Source organism: Dioscorea cayenensis, chromosome 19 (assembly GCF_009730915.1).
Source record: "Dioscorea cayenensis subsp. rotundata cultivar TDr96_F1 chromosome 19, TDr96_F1_v2_PseudoChromosome.rev07_lg8_w22 25.fasta, whole genome shotgun sequence".
NCBI classification, from domain to species: Eukaryota; Viridiplantae; Streptophyta; class Magnoliopsida; order Dioscoreales; family Dioscoreaceae; genus Dioscorea; species Dioscorea cayenensis.
Window position 1 is genome coordinate 27,894,251 of NC_052489.1, and position 17,129 is coordinate 27,911,379.

At 34.5% G+C, this 17,129-nt stretch overlaps 1 protein-coding gene across 1 annotated transcript; it reads left to right on the forward strand.

Annotated features, from left to right (window-relative positions):
* Positions 1–3,254: 3,254 nt before the first annotated feature.
* On the forward strand, positions 3,255–15,652 carry LOC120250684 (succinate-semialdehyde dehydrogenase, mitochondrial). Its single transcript, XM_039259517.1, has 21 exons — positions 3,255–3,397; positions 3,482–3,598; positions 3,712–3,811; positions 4,162–4,210; positions 6,093–6,180; positions 6,279–6,389; positions 7,744–7,806; positions 7,902–8,012; positions 9,560–9,625; positions 9,713–9,790; positions 10,621–10,698; positions 10,927–10,993; positions 11,717–11,802; positions 12,123–12,155; positions 12,250–12,282; positions 12,791–12,891; positions 13,192–13,277; positions 14,486–14,592; positions 14,669–14,746; positions 14,822–14,924; positions 15,403–15,652. The coding sequence occupies exons 1-20, from the start codon at positions 3,329–3,331 to the stop codon at positions 14,858–14,860; spliced, it is 1,560 nt and encodes a 519-aa protein (XP_039115451.1). The 5' UTR covers positions 3,255–3,328; the 3' UTR covers positions 14,861–14,924; positions 15,403–15,652.
* The last annotated feature ends 1,477 nt before the right edge of the window (positions 15,653–17,129 follow it).

Sequence of the window (17,129 nt, forward strand, 5' to 3'; positions counted from 1 at the left end):
ACCATGTTATTAAGTTGTTATACTTGTATTTAAAACTTTATTTGATTTATATGTTTTATGGTGAATGATTGGTTTGTATGTTTGTCTAATTTCTTGGAAACTTTGTTGTACTTGTTCTTGAAACCTTGCTATCAGGTCATGTTGTTGATGCTTCCCTTGTGTACTTTTAAACTTTTTGTTTTGCATATTTTGTTTAGGGTTGTTGTTTCAGGTATTTTGTCAGCCTTGCGGCGACTCGAGGGTTGAGTGGTGGGATATCTAGGGGTGTAAATGATACACTACTACTCGCAAGCTACTTGAGTTCGATTCAGAGAAAGCTCGAACTCTACTCGCTTAGGGTCGAGTCGAGCTCGAGCTCAAGTAGCTCAAGTAGTCGAGCGAGCCGAGTTCAAGCATCTTAATCTTGACTCGAATGCTTGTGAACTTAATCGAGTAGTTGTATTTGTGTGTATATATATTATATGTTAGTTTGTTTTATATATATAATTGAGTACGAGCTCGAGCCCGAGACCGAATTCGAGTTCGAGTATAAAATTATCTATGATCAAATCGAATTCATTAGCTTTTATCGAGCTTAATCGAGTGAGTTTGAGTAACTCGATTTATGTATCGAGATGAACTCAAGTTACAAAAATAAAACTCGATCGAGTTCTAGCCGAGTATTGAGCAACGAGTTTTTAACTGAGCTCGAGCTCGAGCTCGAGTAGCTTGCTGTTCGGCTCAAACTCGATCGATTACACCCCTAGGGGTATCCCTCCTTTGATTGTTGGGGCGGTTGTTGTGTCCCTTGGGCCCGTAGGTTGGGGCGTGACAATTTGAGTCAGGGTAAACCCCAGTCACCTTTGCTTTTTAATCTTGCGGTGGGCATGCTTAGTGCTATGTTCAATAATGCTCTGGATTCTCATGTTCTGTACGGTATCCCTCTTAGCAGGCATGGTAATGTTTGTCATCTTCAATATGCAGATGATTTGGTCATTTTGACGGCTAGCAGGGCTGAATTCAATAGTGCTTTTCTTGGGAAATGGTGGTGGAAAGTCTTGAATGATGCGTCTTGGTGCGGCTCGGTTCTTCTTCTTCATGATTATTTCCATCAGCACCCGAGGTGGAACCTTTGGTTGACTCGTAACCATTATAGTTCCTTCTTCCGGCAAGGACTTTTCCCGTCACTGGAAGCTTTTAAAGCTTGTCTTCGCTTCTCTATTGGGAACGGTGCTCTACATTTTTTAAGCTAGACAACTGATACGATGGATGTGCACCCATATACAGCTGGAGGGAGAAATTTCGGCTGACTACTTCTCCTTTTGTGACTATTGGGGATGTGATTCTTGATCTCCCTTATGATGATATGAGGATTGATCTGGTCTTAACCAAGGTCAGATCCAGAATCATTTCTGCGAATGGGGATGATTTTAATCGAAAAGCTTAGAAGTTGAGGGCAGACGGTTCCTTTACTATCAGGTCCTTCTATAGATTCCTAATTGATAGAGGGATGAGATGTAGTGTCACCCCTGTGATCTTCAAGCGCTTCGTCCCCCGGAAAATAGCTGCTTCCACTTGGATAGTCTGGAATAAGAAGATCCTCACTTGTGACACCCTTTTCGCCTGGTGATGCAATAAACTCCCTACGACAACCTATCATATATGTTGCTCTGAGGTTGATTCTATTGATTACTTGTTTTTTAGGTGCCTTTTGGTCAAGGACCTTTGGGACCGTCTTGATCTCTTTTTTTCTTTCCCGTGTGCTACATCGTCCTACTTGGACCTATGGGTCAGATGGTATTGAGAGCTTGGTCCTCATCTTAGACTTCCTTGTTCGTTAGTTGCGTGAGTGGTTTTGTTGCAAATTTAGCTTGTTAGAAATAATTGTGCTTTCAATTCAATATTTAATTCTCTGCTTACTTTATTTTTGAAAATTTATTACATGTACCCCTCTTGGATTCCAGCAGTTCCAGCTAGGGAAATGCACAGGCTAGAAGAGTCTATTGCTGCGATTAGACGCTGTATCCAGTTTTCAGCACCCCCTTCACATGAAAAGATGGATCCTAACGGGCATAATGAAATCTCCGGCTAATTGATGCTCTTAATGCGCTGTTGTTTCTAGGAGGAGTCTCTCTCTCTCTTTCTAGTTGTCTCGTTTTGTTGTTCTCTTTTGTTTCCACTTCCAATGAATATTTTCTTACTTTTGTGGGTTTTTTTGTATATGTACTCTCTCTCTCTCTCTTTCAATGCATTTGTGGTTTATCCACTTTATAAAAAAAAATTGATAATAATAATAATAATAATAATAATAATAAAAGAATATAAAAAATATCAATGAACTTGCACTCATTTTTCTGGGTTTAGCGGACTGAATTTGATTTTTTTTTAATACGTAATTGAGATATAATAATAAAAAGTGTATGTTAATAAAAAAAAAAAAAAACTGTTATTTCATTGGCGATTTTTCACTATAATTTACTTTTCATGTTTTAAATTATGTGATTTAATCTTGAGTCTTTGTCGGGTTTAAAAAAAAAACTCATCTTAAATTATACCCATTATTTTATTAAAAAATATATATATATGAACGATTATTTGTCAATTCAAAAACTATATAACACATAAGATTACATTGGCTTGGTATTTTGAGTGAAACACTGTCTCCTAACAATTATCCACATCATTCAAATCACCCATTTTTCTCAAAACTAATGCCATGCTTAAGGTGTTCCACCAAGCGAGCGGCAAGGATGATATAATATCTTGTTGTTTGGTTCAAAAATAAAATAAAATAAATCAAACTAATTTCCGAAAATATAAATTTTAACAATCATTTCACATCAACACTTCACAGACAACCACCTTATTAAATTTATTTGTTTGGCAAGAAAAATATTTCCTAAATTCACAAACTTGAAAAGCACACCCAAGTTTTTCCATCACATTCCTTTTATAGTTTAGCAATCATTTTTTACACAATTATTTCACAAACAACCAAGTTTTTAACAATTATTAAATTTACATATTTAGAAAGAAAAACATCCCCATAGATTCACAAACTCAAATCTACACCCAAAATTTTCCCTCGTATATTCCTTTTATATTTTTAACAATCATTTCACATAATCTTTGACTACTTTTATTTTATTTTATTAAGTTTTTTTTTGGCAAGAAAAATCTTGGTCAAGATATGGAAATTGCAAAATCAAATTCACACCCAAATGTTACCGTTATTTTTTTTAACCAAAAAAAAATTACCGTTATATTGTCCAGTTAAAAAGAGAACGAAGGCACACAAGAGTTCAGCAAACCCCGACTGAGAGTGCGCTGAAACGTCTAGTGGATTTCGATGCCCATGCTGCGCTTATCGCTCCGATCCCTCCACCTCGTCTCTTCTCCCCGCTGTCTCTGCCGCCATGAATGCTCTCGGATCCCTTTTCTCTTCTCTCTGCTCTTCTCTCATGGGAATTCATTGGGTTTTGAGTCTCTTCTTTGATCGCAGATGAGTTCCTTGGAGCCGAAGGCGGCCTTGGCGCGGCTGAGGGAATCGAAGCTTTTGAAGACGCAGGGGATCATCGGGGGGAAATGGATCGATGCGTACGATGGAAAAACCATCCAGGTTTTGTTTGCTTTCTTGATTTTTTCTACTGATTGTTCTGATGTATGCTTACTGTTTGATGAAATGCCTTAATGAATGATTCTTGCACTGGTTTCTTCTTTCTATGGTATCAGGTGCAAAACCCTGCTACCGGTGATGTTATAGCGAGTGTCCCTTGCATGGGCGAAAGGGAAACTAGTGACGCCATATCATCAGCATACGAGGCTTTCAATTGTATGTATGCGCACTGACAAGGGGGTGTTGTTTTACTGTTATCATTTGTTCCGCATTTTTTATAAGAGGCATTGCTTTTCAAATATGCTGATATTTTTGATAAATCGGGTTATTTGTTGTTGTTATCTCTCTGCTGTTAGGATTAGGTTTAGTCATTGCGTGTTTCTAGTTTCCGCGGATGTGTCATTGACTGTGTTTGAGTCCAAATTTGTGGTGTTATGAATTCCACCCCAATATGCAGGAGAGGACTGTAAAAATACTGTTTGATGTTTTGCTTCTGTAGTTTCTTTGCTTTTTCACAGTTTCATGGGATTTAACTTTGGCTTGTTTACTTATTCATGTTTCTGCAGCCTGGAGCAAACTGACAGCTGGTGAAAGGAGCAAGTGTCTGAGAAAATGGTATTCATATTTTATTTTATTTGATAACTTAGCCTCATGGAAGGCTTTACTATTTGAATTCTTTTACAATTCTAATTTAATGCAAATACAAATTGTTGATGAATATTGTTGTCACATAGAAAGTGATGAAAAACTTGTTTTCCATTGTTTCAAAAGTCAATTAAGGCTTGTGCTTTCAGACCCAAGATTCAGACCCAAGCTTCCTTGACTTGGTCTAATGGTTTTCTAGGTTGTTCTAGATTGGGTAAGCTAACAAGTTATTCTTCTAACCATTTAGACTTGAAAAGAGAGAGTAAAATACTTTTTGTTTACAAGGTCAACAGGCATCTCCCTCTCCAATTTGGCTTGTCTTGATTTTCCAGGTAGGTTCTGAATATGGGCATTTTTTGAGGTTGCTCCCTACTAATTTGCAAATATATTTACTGTGTTTAACAAAGCATTAGAAAATCCAGTAATTAAATTTTGGATCAGTTTGTTGGTCACATAATAATTTAGTTGGTTCTTTTGGTCCAGATATACTTAATTTTGTAACATCAACAGTAACTTGAAATAAAGGAGAATACCTTGTATTATTTCAGAGTAGTTTGGCAAGATAAGTTGCAAGCAGTATGTGATATGAATATGATTCATTACCATTATTTAGTGAAGGAAGTTTATTTAAATTATTGCTAATGTAATAATTTTGAAACTATGTCTAAGTTTATTTAATTCAATAAACGTATGATTTTTGTTTGCTTATTCCATCAAAATTTAGCTGTTGAACCTTTTTTAAGTATCTCATTGATCTCCTTTTGCTTTCCATCTACTTTGCAGAAAATCTTTAATTAAATTAAAGCGGAAAAAATGAAAGTAGCTTAGCTATTCTACCTAAACTTTACGAGAAAAGAGAACCAAGGCAAGAAGTACCTAAAAAAAAAGAGGTTTATGGAGGAATGATTATACGTCTAGAAAAATCAACTGCTTTTCTTTATTGTTTATAACATGTCTAGCTGTTTAAGGCCAATATTTCTTTGTGCTTTTGAAGGATGAGGTTATATTAAGAAGCAGGTTTGTGGAACATGGAGATGAAAATGAAAGGGGAGAAAACCTATTCCTAGTGTTGGGGGTGCTTGTGATAGCTAGTTGACCAAGGGAAGGGTACACCATTTTGTTTATGGTAGAAGACATTGCTGTTGAATTGTAGTAACATTATAGCCTTGGATGGGCCTTGAAGTGCCAAATCACTTGTTTTCTTCGTGCTCTCTGAGTTCTATGATTTTTCGAGTCCAAACCATTTAGCCCAGTCCATAATGCACGATCTTGTGATTTTCTCCAGTTTTATGTGATATTCGTGAGTTGTTCTTGTTGCTATTGAAATTGTGATATGTCATTTGTAATATTATATAGCTTGTTTGTGTTGTTTGCAAAAATTGTAAAAATTATCTTCAGCGATATATTAGATAAAATTTTCACCATGCTGAATTATTAATGAACCCTGATTTTGGGAGTATTATGCCCATTTTTCATTGTAAAGCATGCTCTCCACCCTTTTTTTGGTGCTAGTATACCAAATGAAGTCTGGACTGTAGTCATGAACCATTATTATGACCTGACCCTTGCTACACAGTTTAGCAGTACAGATCCTTTACCAATACTTGACACCAAGTTTATATTATCTGTGAATGATGAAAGGAAATATTGATAATTTGACTGTCCAAGGTAAACTTTACCCAGATAATGAGAATGAAAAGCCTGTTCTTATCTCTTAAGCTTGTGATTCTGCGTTAGTTGCCTCTGTCATGCTGTCTTTATCTTCTGATTTTGTTTATTGCAATCCATTTTGAGTTTTATTTACAGGAATATTACATGATTGTCCATCTAAATCGCTTGATTGCTATTGAAGGTATGATCTAATTATTTCCTACAAGGAAGATCTTGCTCTACTAATAACATTGGAGCAAGGGAAGCCTTTGAAGGAGGCTTTGGGTGAGGTAAATTTTTAATCTATATTTTAAATGATAATTGATGATGATCGTGGCCTGTTTAGGCAACTATCTTCAACCAGCAGTTACTTTAACCTACTTCGCAGGTTAACTATGGGGCCAACTTCATCGAATTTTTTGCAGAAGAGGCAAAACGTGTTTATGGGGATATAATTCCTACGACACTGGCTGATCGTCGATTGTTTGTGCTAAAACAGGTTTTTTTTCATTTTCATTTTCTTTTTTTTAGTAATGTTCACATTTCGGTATGCTTTACTTATGATTACCAAAGTAAGTGATCAAAACTCCATGATTCCATGGCACTTTAGTTTTTATATTATGGCCTGAAAGTTCCTTTCCACTTGCTAGTTTCTTCCTTAAAAAATGCTGAGGAGTGTAACTAGTAGGTCAGTTTAAAACCTAGCTGAAAGTGTATATATAGCAAACACGTAAAACTTAGACTTTCAAGCTTAGCCTAGTAACTATTCAATGATCTTGATAGGTCGAGTTTCTATTGTTTTAACACAGTGGATCTATATATGTTCAGTCATAAATAAAACTTGGTTAAACCTCAAACCACTTCTATATGTTGGCAATAACTAAAGCTTCCCTAATCTCTTTTCTAACCAAAATATTATTGTAGACGTAGCAGGATTTGCAATGACTCTAATGCTTTGTTTCTTTGGAAATTTTCATCAAATCAAGAAAGTAAATTGCCAAACTTTAATTTAATCGAACTTGAATTTTGCAGCAATAAACAATCTCCTCTTAGAGGGAAACCAGCTAAAAAAAAATAGAAATACCATGAAAACACACTTTTCCTATGTGTATCATTTATCCTTGATGAAATGAATCTAAGTCTGTGCTTAATATTTTCTAACACTTGATATAGTGGCATTTTTATGGGGGATTGGTTGCTTGAATTTCTTGGCTGGTTCAGGGATTTGAAATTTTTTTCCAAGAAAAAGTTTAAGTTCAAGATTGGTATTAGATTTATGAGGAATTCTGAAATGAACAATTTATGGTAAAGCACTAGCAAAAGAGCAAAAGACTCATGAAATTTGTTCTCTACTTTTTTACCCCAAAACATCAACTTTCATTGTTCTTGTGGTGTTAGTCCAAGGCTGTGTAAGCTATGTCAGCAATATCTTAGGCTTTGAATGCGCTTCAACCTCTAGAATTTGATCAGAGGAGCTCAGTGGATGTTGAGAACTAGTAAGCAACAAAACAAGTGTATATTAAAGGAGTTTATGAATTAGTGTTTTTAGGATTTAATTCTGGCTTTTATCTTTTTATGCCATATAAAAAATTATATATCCCAGTCGATGCACTTGTTCTTGAATTGCCCATACTATTATTTCCTGATGTACTTGCCCATACTATAGTTCTATTTGTCAATCATGTTTGGAATTGGTTACTGCCTAATGCTCTTTTTCTTGATAAATATTCAAAAAGTTAACAGGTTTCTGAAGTTCTGAACTAAATTATATCCTACAGTCTATTGTTTTAAAAATTTTCTTTCTACAATTTTTTTCAAGTGATAAAAGTTTGTATTTTGGTGGTGTCATGCAGCCTGTTAGAGTGGTCGGGGCAATAACCCCATGGAATTTCCCTTTGGCTATGATAACTCGGAAGGTCTTTATTAGCAAGTGCACTTTGGCATTGCAACATCTAGTTTACATTCATCTCATTGCAATTATATCTACTAATTCTTTATACTGATATCTTAGGTTGGGCCTGCTCTTGCTTGTGGCTGCACAGTAGTTGTTAAGCCATCAGAACTTACACCCTTAACTGCATTAGCTGCGGCAGAACTCTCGCTTCAAGCTGGGATACCACCAGTAATTTCTTGACTTATGTGCTTTGGCTTTTATTCCTTTTGTTTTATCATCAACATCACTTTTATTAATACTGTCTGCATCTGAATTTGGTTTGAAAGTTCTACTCTAAATATAATTTCTCAAAAACATAAAACTCAAGATAGTCAAGGATGAGATTTACTTAGTAGGTTACCTTAATGAGGATATCTGATGTTTCACTAGGTCGGATGCTGGTGAAAAAGTTTGGTTAATATATAGAAAGGGTTGTCTTTATGGTCTTATTGAGTTCATTGATTAACTTAAACAAAATGATTTCTTTCCAGCTAGTGATATGAACATTTCTGATTAGTGCTCCAAACATAGACAAAAAGTAACATGGTGTAAGTGCAGATCTTGATGCTGTGTTTTGATTAGTTGCCAACTTCCAAAGGTTTGGACGTCTATGAAATTTTGATAAGTTGTAATCTTTTGTAATGGTTTCCATGTATGAAGTTGTGGATCTTTAATGGAACATATTTGTATTTATTAGTGTATAAAGAATTTTTATTTTCCTCATTCCAAAATTAGCTACTTCTTAAAATTTAGACTACCAAACTGCCTATCCTGGTATATCTCAACTCTTTGTTCAGATTGCTGCATAAGCATGCTCTTAAGAAACCATCAGTTGCCAGACCCTACTGCTGTCTTTGTTTAAACAAGAACAATAATAGATCTTAAACACCGTTCATCATTTTGCATTGTCTGGTTGAAAAGCTTAGATGCATCATTCCTTGGGCACCTTTCTATTTGAAAGTTCTGTAGGCCTTGGTATCTCCTATTTTAGTTTGCTTTCTTTTGGGTAACTGCCCTCTATCCTTGGCCTTGGTCATATCCTACTTGATTATTTACTTAATCTCAATTTTTTCACCGGAAGGTTAATTTCTAAAGCCTGTATGAACATTCGCGTAACCATGAAAATTGAACAGAACCATCAGCATTTTGTGGAACCCTGAAAATTGAACAGAGCCATCTTTGGCAAGTTGTAATGGACTTCTAAACTTGTTATCAGACTTGGTTAATTATTATTCATAGTTGGTATCATGCAGTGGGCCTTTTGTGTTTAAATGGACTGCCTAACTATATCGATCTGTGTTCGCTGCCTTATATTCCTACTGATTCCGTGTATCCTTGATGTTTACTTGTTATTTATTTTCTAGTAGAAGGGTAATTTTCTGCTTGACTATTTGTCTGCAATAATTTTATCTTTATACATGCTTAACCTTCTTGTTGTCTTGTAATTACTGTATCATGTTAATGAAGAAGAAACTTGCTTTGTGAACTGTCTGTTTACCTGTCATTTCTTTTCTAGATGAAGCATTATATTCTTCTCTTCTATGTATCTGAAATAATTTAATTCTTTCTATGCATGGCTGACATGCTGTAAGTGTCCTGAAGGTGGCTCTATGAACTTATAACTTATCGTAGACATCACACCTTGTTCTTCCATTTTCAGATCATCATGTTATCGGTGTTCTCAAAGGCTGTTTGTTTCTTAATATCTTTTATAATCTTTAACTTTCTTCATTCAGGGTGTAATCAATGTGATAATGGGGAATGCTTCTGACATAGGTCAAACTCTACTTGATAGCACAAAGGTTTGTTCTGCTCAATATTCTTTCTCCTTTCTTCTTTTCTGGGTGGTTTCCTGGGAAAGTTATGGTTTTGACTTATATATATATAAGGTACGAAAGATCACATTCACTGGTTCAACAGCTGTTGGGAAGAAGTTAATGGCAGGGTCAGCAAGTACAGTTAAAAAGGTAAATTTACCTTTTTAAAATCGATTGATGCAACATTTCTTATATATTTATTTATTTTTGCAATGTGGGCAAGTCTTGTTTCCCCTTTTTTTAAACCCCACACGCCTTGAACTCCTGATCTTTCACTTGGAGAGAAAGTTTTAAAACTAACTTTTCTAGGAGTTGGTTGAGTATCATCGTTTATATGTTGAATGGTTCCTCTTTTCAATGTAGTTGTTACAACCTTTGACAAGTGTGTCAAGTCAGTCAGTGCTCAGCTCAGGTGTGTTCAAACCATGGAAAATGCTGGAACCAAAATAGTTGATGGATTTTTTGACATTGCAGGTATTGCAGTGGCAAGTCTACCTTTAGACTCTTTTACAGACATCTATAACATGAACAATATAGATCCTTCTATTGAGCTGAACTAAGAGTTATCTGCATGGTGAAACATAAATGTGAATAAGGATTTTGCTGGCAGGTTCTCTCAGTGTCTTGGTAGGGAGCCCATGAACTTTCATCATAGTTAATATAACTCGTGTTTAATGACTTTCGAATTACAGAAGCCTTTAAGTCCACTCATTGAATGCGTGATACTAATCTAAATAGGATAGCAAGCGATATCTTTTCCTTGTATAATACAAAAAGAAAAAAAAGTAGAAACTAGAAAGAATAGTGACACATATAAAATTCACATTATGATTATAAAGGATTTATGTTGAGGTTATGCATTTGTTTGCTTTTTTTATTTTGTTGTTTTTGTTATTTGAAATCATCTGTTTTTTTATGTGACCACTAATAATGCTTTAAAACTTTGGATATTGCTCTGATCTATGCTATTGTTGGTTTAGGTATCCCTGGAACTTGGAGGTAACGCTCCCTGCATTGTATTTGATGATGCAGACCTGGATGTGGCAGTTAAAGGCAGTGTAAGGCAAATTGATCTTGCACCTCGCTCCTAATGGCAGTTTCCAATTCATGACACTTCGCTAAAAACAATGGCAATTAGTGAATCTAGTTTAAGTTTTTCTTGTTTATGGTTGCTGGACATTAGGTGGCTAGGATAAAATTGCTAAGTCTTGGGAGTGTTTTGAGCCTTATCCTGCCATTTTACATGAAATTAGAAAGTCATGAAGATAAAATATTTGATGATGCAGCTTGCAGCGAAGTTCCGTAATAGTGGGCAAACTTGTGTCTGCGCAAACAGAATATTAGTGCAAGAAGGTAACAATTAATATGATGAATGTTGAACTGTTACTTTATCTTGTTTATAGTGATAGTATGCTTTAGGTGATGTGCGTCACTGCAAAACTTGTTTAGGTTTCTGGATAATATACCTATGGGAGTACATATTATAAACATGAACAGTTATCTTATATATATGCGGTTTGAAAATTTCAAGTTATTAACATTGCCCTGGCTTATTGAAGACATGCTTATTTTTCTTATTTTTCATTTTTGATGTAGGTGTCATTACAATGATAGGAAGAAAACTATAAGCTAAATAGACATTGAAGATAAGATTTTGGTAACAGGTGAAATGAATTGTATAGTTATGTATTCTAAGTTTCATGTTGGACAGCAAAAATCCCATTTGTTGTTGATCATATGTGCATTCATGGAAAGTGTTTAGTTGCATACAAATACAACATGGACCTCTTTATCATTCATATGTCTCTGCAATGAATGATTTTTAAATGTCTCCATGACCATAATTCTGCTAATTTATCATTAAATAACTATAGCAAAGAAGTTTTTCCTTGCACTTTTAATAGATATTCATCAAGAATACCCTATTCGATGCTTCAATATTATCAAAATTAATTGGACGCAAGTGAAAGCTTCAATATTATCAAACTTACTTGCATGCAAGCATATTTGAGTAGTCCAAAATACTTCCTCAATACTTGCTTTTCTGTTAGAATTTTCACAACAATTTGCATGCAGGCATATATGAGAAGTTTGCTAGTGCATTCATGAAGGCTGTTCAGAACTTGCAGGTTGGCAATGGCCTTGTGGAAGGCACAGCTCAGGTATAACATAACAGTCTCTTGTTTATAGCTTTCCCCATTTTTTTTTTTTATACTCTACTGATTAGATGATCATGGTTATGCATGCTTTTTTGTTCGTGGTGTATGATAGTCATTTATGAAATATCATCTGCATATTTGTGTCAAATCATTTTCTTTGTAAATCTATTGTTTAATATTTATTAGGTTGGTCAATCTTACAATCATCTGCATAATTGTTTCAAAACATTTTCTTTGTATATCTATTGTTTAATATTTAATATGTTGGTCGATCTTACTATTACTATGAACTTCTTTCATAAGGGTTGCTTTCCTTTTTACAGGGTCCATTAATTAATGAAGCGGCTGTTGAAAAGGTTTATATAAGACATTCTCACATTTATATTTTCCTTGTCTCCTTTTAATTGTTTTGTTTTGACTTAAAACTTTTTTTTTCACTTTTTGGTGTAGGTTGAAAGATTAATTAGAGATGCTACCGTAAAGGTATATGATATTTTCATTTTGTTCTTACAAAAGAAGGCTTTTAAATGCAAAATTTTCCTTATTCACATAGATTTCTTGCCATGTTCCAGCCATAGTTGCAATTAGTTTGTTTCACTTATAAACAATTAGCCCTTGGTTAACATACGCTGAAGGAACTCTTTGCACGTAGTATTTTGGAGAGCAGATAGATCATTTTTGCACATTTTATTAGAGTGTAATAAATTCTTTTTTTGGTTTTTCATGAATGATTTGGTCATGTAAAACTATGTATGATTTAAGTAACGCATTTGGCTGCTAACATCTAGTACTAAACACACCAAACTAGTTTATACTCTACACTTTTGTTTCATCTAACAAGGTAAAATATTGTGTAGCATAGGTCACATTCATAGAATTTGCTGTGGTCTATGTATGTTTTTCTTCTTACTAAAATCTGAAACTTCGGAATCTTGTTACAATAGCTTCCAACTTCTTTGTGATTTTATGTGACCTCTTCTCTTTCCAACAGGGAGCAAATGTCATACTTGGAGGAAAGAGGCATAGCCTGGGTATGACATTTTATGAACCCACTGTCGTGAGCAATGTTAACAATGAGATGCTCATATCTAGGTAAGTGTGCCATTATATGTAGGATGATAACTCTCAGAGAATTCAATTATCATGGAACATTCAAGTCAAATGTCAGTATCCTTGTTTGGGAATGCTTCACTTGATAATGTGAAGGGTTCGCTAATTAAGCCTTGAATGTAGGGAATAAGGCTTTGTTATGTTCAAATTCTAACTATTATTTTGTCAGTTTGGTAAATTCTGGAGATTTAATGCACGTCAACTTAAATGGTTTTTCATTAGTAAATGTTTTAAATTATTTCTCTTCATTTGATCCTGATTTCTGTGTTGTTTCATATGCAGGGAAGAAGTGTTTGGTCCAGTGGCACCATTGCTGCCTTTCAAAAGTGAAGAAGAAGCTATTCGTATAGCTAATGATACAAATGCAGGTTTTATCTGACTTTAGTACTCATTATTTAGGGCAGTTGATTGATTATTAAAATGACAGTTTGTGCCTCCATGATTTGAGTCCTGGAGTGTTAAAATTCTGGATATTACTTGATTATGGTCATCTTTATCCACCTGCTACCTTTACAACTATAACATTTCCGGTATTCTAGTCCAAGTAGATTAAAATTCTAAACCTTTTAGCCACCAAGTATAATATCAACCTGTAGATTGATTTATGGTCATCTTCATCTGCCAGTTACCTTTATAACTAATAGCATTTCCAGTATTCTAGTCCAAGTAGAGTAAATCCTATACCTTTTTGCAACTAAATATAATGTCTACTTGTTGAATGATTTAGAAAGAATGATGAGCATTTATACTATAGGCACTTGTGACTGCTCCCATCTATAGTAGTTCACATAATTTGATAGTAATGGATCTTGTTAAAAATTCAAATTAAGGTAGAGCTTTATAAAGAGTGTGTTACAGCAGTTAGCTTGATGATTGGTCCAATTGTTATCAATGTTTCAAATGCATTAATTTGGTATTTTGATTTGAACTTCTAATAATTTTAAATTGTATAAGAACAATACATTTTGCAATATCACAATAATGTTTGCTGATATATACATGGAATGCTTTGTTTTAGCAGTGCAACCTCTTTGGCAAAGCCTTCCCTTCACCAATGTGCATCTCACATATCATTTGGAAACTTGCTTGTACTTCCTTTTTGCTAGTTATTGAACTAATAAGGTCATCTACGCTCCTGTTTGCGTCCGATTAATCCTCCATGATAACTTCTTTCATATGTTTCTTTGATCATCTTTTGCTTTCAAAAGATGCATCAAATTTGATTGCAAAGACCTTATTGTAGCATATCCGGTGTTGAATCAAGTTCTTGTTTTGCCAAATTTTCCATGGATCAGAAGTTGCATGCCTATTTTTCCTTGTGTACCTGATGTTTATATGTTCTTCTCTACCCAATCATCCTTCATTTCCCTTACTTCATGGTCTAAACATAACGTCATCTAGTTTTCCTTCTTCGAGGCTATCATCACAGAAACTCTATTTGCAGTGACAGATTCTCTAAAGGACTTTTAGTGGCATGTCGAAGACATGCATGAAAGGTTCTTTGTATGATAAAAGAAAGCTGCACATTTATTTACCTATTGTTCATTGGCGTCTATTCTTGTAAATTTTTTTCCAGGGTTAGCTGCATATATATTCACAAAAAGTATCCCTCGCTCTTGGCGTGTATCTGAAGCTCTTGAATATGGACTGGTTGGTGTTAATGAAGGAATTATATCTACAGAGGTGAATAATTCATGTGTGTATTCTATTTGCCCCTTTCAAGGTACAGAAATCTTATGTTGTATTGATGGTCACTTAGGTAGCACCATTTGGAGGGGTTAAACAGTCTGGCCTTGGAAGAGAAGGTTCCAAGTATGGCATGGATGAATATTTAGAAGTAAGTTTATAATAAAAATATTTCATTCTATAATTCTACCTTCTCTTTCTTTTGACATCTATTTTTGTTTTGCAGCTTAAATATGTGTGCTTGGGGAACATGAAAGAGGCATAACATGGAGAGGGTAGGAACAACTCAAGTGAAGCAGAAGGACCTCATGTGCGAGCTACATGTGTTGGTATGTATCATCTCTATGGATCCGATCTTTTTAATCTAATGAAAACAGCTACTCATTATGAACATAAGAAACACCAAACTCATTCTCTAATTGGTTTTGGGGACGCTTACTTGTCACTAAGCAAAATATGGGCATTGCTTAGGTTTGAATCTAGCTTCTATTGCTCCTCTCCTTTTATTCTTCTTATTTACCTTGGAAGTCAATCATAGATATGTGCATGCATACCTAGGTTGATGGGCATATTTATACACATAAGATAGCCTGGAATTTAGTATCTTGACTATATAATTAATATTTTCTTTACAAAGATAGCCTGGAATTTATTGTAGATAGCATCTTTAATCAGAGTCTCATTCATCTTACATCAGTGAATTCACCTGTTTTTGGGTTTCTGTTCTGACATTACCCTAATCATTAAAATAAGTGAGATTATTAATGCATCTTCCGTTTCTTCTAAATGTTCTGCATCCTCCAACAGGGTTGCAGATCATTTTTGAGGACCACTGGATCAGGGATGGGAAAGTGTATAATTAAGTATGCTACTTTGATTTGAGCAAGACAATAACTTTTTTGTTCCTACATTTTCTCTTTGTTTGTCTTTTTCTTGAGCTTGTTATCAATATATATAAAAGTAACCAGAGATGTAGGTGTTGTTCACCTTCATGGTACAACTGGATCTTTTGCTGTTGACAAATAATAAGCCAAAGAAGCTGTTGCAGCAAGTTCATGGAGTCCATGCTTCTTTGCTCTGGGGCTAATGCCTGTGTAGGTATACCCTTCCGTGAGACCACTTGCTTCTCATTTTGATAAAACATATTTGTAGATAAAACTTACTTTTAGTGTGGGTATCAGTCTTTCTTATCTACCTATTGCCTAAACCTCTGAAACGTTGTGCTGTTTCTTGTTTTTCTAAGTTCCAACCAATTTTTCTCTTTTTTCTTTTTCTTTTTTTCTTTTGTTAATATACAGTTATGAGGAGCATGGGACATTTTAGTTTGTTAAAAGCATCACGTCTAGTTTTTGCTAAAACTCTAGGTTGTGTAGGATTCAAGCATGATAGCTTTTTTGTTATTTTAACATTTATCATGTTTTCTGCTCTATTCTTTGGTTTTGATTTATCCTCATTTATTTATTTTATTTTTTGTTTATTTTATTTTTTATTAGTTTATAAAGATTTATAGAATTAATTTATTTTCCCATTTAGTAAGAGAATGGTATCATCTTTCTGTGAGGTGATCTCAGTGAGCATTCTTACCATCCCTTCTTGAGTCTCATAGCAATTAAAACTAATACATCAAACAGTGCATGCTGCGGGGTCCTTTTTAAAATATAAACAATATTTAGTGGGTAAAATAAAGTTCTAATGCTATGAGTCTATAGCCACTCTAAAATTAACGACTTCGGGAGGAAGAGGTCACTGCATGTCGTACTAAAAGACAAAAAGCAAAGGTATGAAACATAATATAATATAAATTATTTAATCTTTCTAAAGCACTGGATTTGTGGAATTCATTTACCTTTTCAAGCTATGCAACATCACTGCCCTACCATCCCATTCGCCTGGAATTTTAGGTGGGAAGCAGAGGCTTACTTTTGTGAAATGTCACTAGTGTTATCTAATCCAGTTTCAGGTGTAGACTTAGCTTCAAGTAGATGATTTTGTTGCTTGCAGAGTGGTGTTCAAACTTGTCCTCTTATTAGCAGCAATCAGCGGTCTTTTTAATTTCTTTTTGTATACATTAAATTTCCTTAGTTTCGACCTCAATGGATGAAAATATTGGGTCCACCGAGTTGTACCTTCAAGGTACGAAAACAAAGTACAATGGATATTGACGGGCAATGGACAACATTGGCAAGATGATAAAAGGGTTATTCTTGTTCTTCCTCAGCTCATTATAGAAACATATTACAATATATATATATATATATATAAGAATCCACCTTATAATTCCTTATAATTTTTTCCACGATATTTATTAAATATCAGCGATAGATTTTATGTTTTAAAAATTAGAATATCCATATTAGTCTTTGTACTTTATTTTGTTTTCCTTTTTATGCCTACACAATTTTAAGTTTTTTCAATCATTTTGCTCACGGATAAGGTGCAATCAATCACCTAAAGACTGTTCTAATTTATAAAAAATAGATTAATATACTACACAATTCGTCCCATAATAATCATTGTAATAGCAATGCATGTGT